This window comes from Protobothrops mucrosquamatus, unplaced genomic scaffold, assembly GCF_001527695.2.
Source record: "Protobothrops mucrosquamatus isolate PMUCROS unplaced genomic scaffold, P.Mucros_1.0 scaffold2939, whole genome shotgun sequence".
In the NCBI taxonomy this organism is placed as follows: Eukaryota; Metazoa; Chordata; class Lepidosauria; order Squamata; family Viperidae; genus Protobothrops; species Protobothrops mucrosquamatus.
Window position 1 is genome coordinate 71038 of NW_015388962.1, and position 6476 is coordinate 77513.

Sequence of the window (6476 nt, forward strand, 5' to 3'; positions counted from 1 at the left end):
ACTTTGGCCCCTTCGTGACTCGTGGACTTCAACTCCCAGAATTCCTGAGCCAGCATGAGGGAAACTTTGGCCCCTTCGTGACTCGTGGACTTCAACTCCCAGAATTCCTGAGCCAGCATGAGGGAAACTTTGGCCCCTTCGTGACTCGTGGACTTCAACTCCCAGAATTCCTGAGCCAGCGTTGAAGTCCCAGGAGTCATAAAAGAGCCAAGGTTGCCTACCCCTGCACTAGACCAAACTGGCTTTTTTATTATGCCCGATCGCAAACATTACATAAGGAAATTTCACCAAGTATATCCGACATTCCTCGTCCTTTCCTCTGCTTTGAATGAGGGGAGTGGGTTTCACAAAACGGGGACCTCAAGACACACCAACGCCTCAGCGGGAAGGCAAACCTCTGAAATCTCCCCGCCGCCCGGCTCTCACCTTTCCAGCCACGTTTTAACGGAAGATGGTAAAAAATTCATTTTTGTTTTTAATGTTCGCCACATGAAAACACGAGGGGGGGGGGGTTGTGTATGAAATCCAGCTAGGCCTTGCTCCCCCCCTCCCTTTCTCTCCCCCCCTCCCCAGTTCTCTCCCCATTGAATGTCCAGCAGGATAGAAACAATCATCCAAGTCACATCGGGAACCACTTGACCAAAAAAAACCAAACCCGACAAAAAAAAAAAAGGCAAGAAAAACGGACACAGCGACAAAAAAGTCAAAGTACAGGAAGGCGAACGCAATAATAATAATAACAATAATAAAAAAAACAGGTCCCAAAAGTTGGGGTTTTTTTTGTGTGTGTGTGTTTTAAAGTCCTCTTGTGAGCCAAAGGGCAGCAGTTTGTCCTTTTCAATTATTTTTTTTTTTCCTCAAGAAGACAGCAGTCACTCAGAGCTATCCGAAAGATTCCGCTTCGGGCCGGTTCCGGAAATTTTACGCTCGGAAGGCCAAAATCAGGAGCACCCAGACCCTCCTCGGTTGCATTCTGTAGGATTGGGGGGGGGCAGTCTCTTCCTGCCAGACGACCCCCCCCCCAAAAGAAGAGGTATTAATTGCATTTGTTGGAATTTACTGGAAGAAAAAACCAGACGATAGACGGTTGATAACCTCACTTCCCAGTGGACCAAACGGAGGCCAGGCTGAGCTGAAAACTGGAATGGAGGCAGATGAGAGGAATGAAGAAGGAGGGGAGAAGACGGGGAAACACCCCCCCTCTCTCTCTTTTTTTTTTAAACCCAGCCAATCTTTCAAGGCAAGCTGGGCGCTTGGCAGTTTCCAACGGCAGTCGTGGTCTGGGGAGGGAAAGAGGGAGGAACGCAGGACGGACGGGTGAAGACGTAAAATGGGTGGGTGGGCGCCTCTGTGTCCAGCCACTGCAGTCCCAACTGTGTGCCCAGCAAGTCCAGGGTCAGGACTGAAGACCCTCCCCAGCATGAGGTCGCGGGGGGGGGGTTCTTAAAAAACAGACAGGCTGCTCTCTCTCCTCTTGGACACCCCCCCCCCAGAATTCTCCAGCTCCATTACTGCCCGGCTGGTTCAAGGGACGAGATTCAGTGCCCCCTCCTCAGCCAAGGGTGTAGTATAAACCGGATTTGCCGTCCCTTTTGGCCACCAGGGCGAGGACGGCAAGGGAGGGGCAGGGCTCAGCCGTCGTTGGCGGCCACCAGCTGCCCCATGCTCTCCCGGATGTAGACCGACTGGATCTCCTTGGTCTTCAGGCAGAAGTCGCAGGCCCAAACGGCCGAGGCCTCGGTGGTCAGCAGCCCGTAGGCGTTCTCCGTCATGCCCGTGCACTCCCGGTGGAACCACTTCTGACACGAAGCCTCGCACAGGATGGCGTCTTGGTCGTCGTTCACTTCGCTACGACAAGCCCCGCAGGGGTAGACCAGGCCGGGCGGGGGCTGGTGCCCGGAGTTGCCAGCTGCCTTGCTGGAGGGAGGTAAGGGGTTGCCTTCCGAGGTGCCGGTGGGGCCGCTGTGACCGGTGTTGTTGGGTGGGAAGGCGGGCTGGGTGCCGTTGACGGCCGCCGGCGAGCCGGTGTGCTGTTCCTGGTTGAAGCTGTTGGGAGGCGGGTGGAGGGGGGGCTTGCCGGCCCCGCTGTCTTCGGCAGAGGGGGGGAAGCCGGGATCGGGCCCCGGGAAGGGGCTGGGGTTGGGGGGCAGGCTGGCAAGATTGGGGTTGGGTCGCTGCAGGGGGGACTGTCCAAAGAGGTTGGCGGGCTGGCTGAATCGCTGGGCCATGGGCGGCCCCCCTGGAGGGTTGAGGGCTGGCCCAGAGCCCATGTCTCCTCCGCGTGGGGGCTGCCCCATGGTTGGTGACATCATGGGGCCGAAGCCCCCCATGGGGCCCTGCATGAGCTGTCCACTGGGGGGGCTGAAGTTCTGTCCCAGTGGCTGGCCGAACGGCTGCCCGGCAAAGCCCATCCCGCCGGGTTGCACGTAGCCGGGATTCTGGGGGGGCATGTTGAACGCCGGGCCCATCTGGTTCGGTCCAAAGGGGGGCGGCTGCCTCCGCATGGGCTGGGGCCCCCCACCATAGCTGGGTGGGACCTGGGGGCCCATCGCTCCTTGCATGCGGAAGTTCCCGAAGGGGCCGGGGTTGCCGAGGAAGGGCGCGGAGGAAGAGCCAACCTTGGGGATGGCAAAGTCATCTTCAAAGGGGTTGGAGGCCACCAGGTGATCCACCATCGGGGTGGGAGGGGGGGCAAACTCCGAGAGGTGGGAATAGGAGGGGCCCTGCAAGAAGAAAAAGCCGAGTAAACAGACCAGCATTCCTTCTCAGTTGGTTATCTGCCAGAGAGGTTGCCTTGCAATCAAAATCTCCAGCAGGGGGCGCTGGAGGCCAATATATCTGGAAGGGACCAAGTGTGTTGTTTGTGAATGTGTGTGTGTGTGTGGGGGGGGAGAACAGTTGAGGAGGGTCCAAACAAACTATAATCAGGATGCCTGATTAAAACTAACTTATGTGGTTCTCATATAGGAAGTTCTCGACTTTCAAGCGCAACTGAGACAAGATTTCCAGCTGTATGTTTTACAGTCGTAAGTCGAGGCACCCCGTGACCAGACCCGACCTCATGACATTTTTTGCGGTGGTCATTAAGCAAATCTGCACTCAACAGTTGTAAGTGCAAGTGCATTCTTCTAAATGGCCATTAGAAAAAAAAGCGGTTGCTGGAATTGGGTATGTCTAGTTTAACGAAGAGAAGGACGAGGGGGGACATGATAGCAGCGTTCCAATATCTCAGGGGCTGCCCCAAAGAAGAAGGAGTCAAGCTATTCTCCAGAGCCCCTGAAGGCAGGACAAGAAGCAACAGATGGAAACTAACCAAAGAGAGAAGCAACCTAGAACTAAGGAGAAACTTCCTGACAGTTAGAACAATTAACCAGTGGAACAACCTGCCTCCAGAAGCAGTGAATGCTCCAGCACTGGAAGTTTTTAAGAAGAAACTGGACGGCCATTTGTCTGAAATGGTATATAGGGTTTCCTGCCTGAGCAGGAGGTTGGACTAGATGACCTCCAAGGTCCCTTCCAACTTTATCATTATTATTATTATAATAATGGTAGGGCTATGGAAGAACGAACCCAGCCAAAGGTTGGACAGCCATTTGTCTGAAATGGTATAGGGTTTCCTGCCTGAGCAGGGGGTTGGACTAGATGACCTCCAAGATACCTTCCAAGTTTTTTTATTAATTAATTAATTATTATTATTAGGCTGTCCTGCACCCAGGGCACCTGAAACATCCCCTGCCCAAAATTACCTGCGTGTTGGACTTGCGACGTTTCTTCTCCGGACTCTTCATTTGAAGACCTGATCAAAGGCAGAAAAAGAGAAATTTAGAATAGAACAGAATTCTTTATTTGTCCAAGTGTCTATGGAGATTTTCACGACATAGTTGTGTCAAAAGTGCTTTTTCAAAAGGCATCAAGACCGTTTTTTCCTTTTTTTATTTAGACAAGTGTGATTAGATGATCACACTCATAGGCAGGAATCTGTCTTCCGCACAGAAGCTCTCAGTGTACGTGCAAAGCAACAGAATAATAATAGTAATAATAGTAATAATACCAATAAGAGGCGGTAATAGAGAAGATGAGAAGGATAATAATTGTGTGTCTATTTTCTTTCTTCATCTGTCTTTCTCCCTTCCCTCTCCTTCCTTTCTCATCTTCTCCGTTTTTCTTTCTTTTTTCTTTCTTCTTTTCACCCACTCATCTTCTCTTCTCCTTCCTTCCTTCCCTCCCTCCCTTTTCTTGCTTTCTCATGTTCTCCTTTCTTTCCTTCTTTTCACCCACTTCTCATCTTCTCTTCTTCCTTTCCTTTCCTTCCCTTCCCTTCCCTCCCTCCCTCATCTTTCTTTCCTTTTCATCCACTCCTCCTTATTCACTATTTTCCTTCCTTGCCTCTTCCTTCCTTCCCCATATAAACATGGGCAAATATACTTAGACATAGGACTGTTATTAGATGGGTTACAGTGAAAACCTGCCCCACTCCAGCATCTGGATGGTTTTCACTCTTGTGACAAGTTACAACAGCCAATGTTTGGGTGGGCTATATTAGTCATTGTAACTAAACACACACACACACAACTTTTAGAGTCATGGAAGGTCCATCTCTCTTGCAGGCCAGCAGCCTACCTCACCGGGTTATTGTCGCTGCAGGGGAAAAAAGCTCAGTTTGGGGTGCCACAGTGAAGTCTACCTAGCAGGGCTGGGGTGTTTTGGAGCAGGGGGCTAATATGGGGGGAGGCTTCTGGCGATTACCCCCCTGCAATGAGCAGGGACAGCCCGGCTGGGGATGATGGGAGGGAGAGTCCACGCATGGGAAGCCCTGCCAAAGGGGAGGGGGCTTCTTGGCTCCCCCCCTCCCATCATCCCTAACGAGCTTTCCCGGTTGAATTTCCACCTGCCAGACCAATAGAGCCCCCTCCCCCCATTTCCCCAGTCAGGCGGGACCCCGTTTCCCAAGCAACGCCGCCTCCTGTCTCCATGGCAACCACGCCCCCCCCTCCTTCCTTACCGGCCTTGCCCTGCTTGCGGCCTGGGCCTGTGGTGAGGGTCCCCTGCGGCGGGGGTGGCGGAGGCGGCGGAGGAGGTGGCGGCGGCGGACCCGGAGCAGGCGGAGCGAGGCCTACTCCCCCCTCCAGCTTGTCGGGGTGCGGGGCCGCCATAAGAAGCGAGCGGGCAGGGAGGGGGAAGCGGCTACGAGGGGCCCTCAGGCCCAGGCCGCGCCATCGCGACGCGCGCCGGAAGGGGAAGCCGATAGAGAGGAGGGGAGGGGAAGAAAGCGGGCCCCGCGGGCAGCGCTTCCGGTGGCGGGCTTTCCCGCCCGGCTGTTCTGGGCGCCAAGCCTTCGTTCTCTATGGTCCGGGAGTAAAGGCGCCTTTCGGAAGGCGGACCGAAGGCCCGGGCGGCGCCGACGTCACTCCCGAGCGCCGTTTTTGTGTCCGATGGTGATGACGTTGCTGAACGGAGGCTCATGGCAGGAGTAAACAAACGCAGATTCGACCATTTTGAGTCTAGTGGGTTTTTTTTTTCTTTTCCTTTCTTCCCTTTCTTTTTTCTTCCTCCCTTCCTCCTTTTTTCCTTCCGTTTTTTCTTTCCTTCTTCTTTTCCTTTTTTTCCTCCTTCCTTTTTTCTTTTTCTCTCCTCCAACCATTCTTCCTTTTCTTCTCAACCCCCTTTCCCTTCTTTTTCTTCATTTTCTCCTTCCCTTTGCTTTTGTCTTTCCCTTTTCTTCTTTTCTTTCTTCTTCTTCTTCCCCTTCTCTTTTCTTCCCTGTGTATTTTCCTCCCTTCCTCATTTATTCCTTGCCTCCTCTTCCTTTCCTTTTGGTCCCTCCTTTCTATTCTCCTCCTCCTCCTTCCTCTTTCCTTCCTTTCCTCTCTTCCTTTTCTTTCCTTTCTTCCTTCTCTTTCCCCAAAGAGAAAAAAGGCATCCAGCAGCGACGAGCTAAAGAAATACCAACCTTTAATAATAACTATTTGATTTCCTTTGGTATAATCGAGAGAAAATCAAACCAATACAAACTTTGTATAAAGGAGATGGAGAGGAGGGGGCTGAGGTGGATTTGGGGGTCCCGCAGAGTGGCGGGGACAGGCACAGTGATAGAGAGTAAAGCCACACATTGGCTTCTGAGTATAACAATATACATGCAACACCAAATTATCAAACTTATGTACAGAACCTGGAGAACGGGGAAGAAAACCAGCCTCAGAGCTGGAAGACAAACCCATTTTTTTGTCTTTCTCTTTTCAGCTTTTTTAGGGGGGAAGCTCCAAAACCTTCAGTTTTGGGTTCTCTTCCCAAAATTCAGGGAAACCATCCCTTAATCCAGATTTGGGAGGGGGGGTCTCCATTGCTTAGCCTGGACTTTTGTGGGTGGGGAGAAAAGAAGGGGATAAATTGTGGGGAATCCATGATGGATCAGAAGGAGGCGGGTGAGAAATGACTGCCTGTTTCTCCATCCTCCTCAAAAAAACAGGCAGCGGCGC

At 52.5% G+C, this 6476-nt stretch overlaps 1 protein-coding gene across 1 annotated transcript; it reads right to left on the minus strand.

The window, feature by feature from the left end:
* Window positions 1-1631: 1631 nt before the first annotated feature.
* On the minus strand, window positions 1632-5018 carry PYGO2 (pygopus family PHD finger 2). Its single transcript, XM_015826051.2, has 3 exons — window positions 5003-5018; window positions 3747-3796; window positions 1632-2723 (listed from the first exon to the last, which is right to left on the minus strand). The coding sequence occupies exons 2-3, from the start codon at window positions 3786-3788 to the stop codon at window positions 1632-1634; spliced, it is 1134 nt and encodes a 377-aa protein (XP_015681537.2). The 5' UTR covers window positions 3789-3796; window positions 5003-5018.
* Between the last annotated feature and the right edge of the window lie 1458 nt (window positions 5019-6476).

Coding starts and splice junctions, on each gene's coding strand:
- PYGO2 (XM_015826051.2), bottom strand. CDS start 3,788: ATGAAGAGTCCGGAGAAGAAACGTCGCAAGTCCAACACGCAG. Junction 2,724..3,746: donor GTCGCAAGTCCAACACGCAG/GTAATTTTGGGC, acceptor TTCTTCTTGCAG/GGCCCCTCCTATTCCCACCT.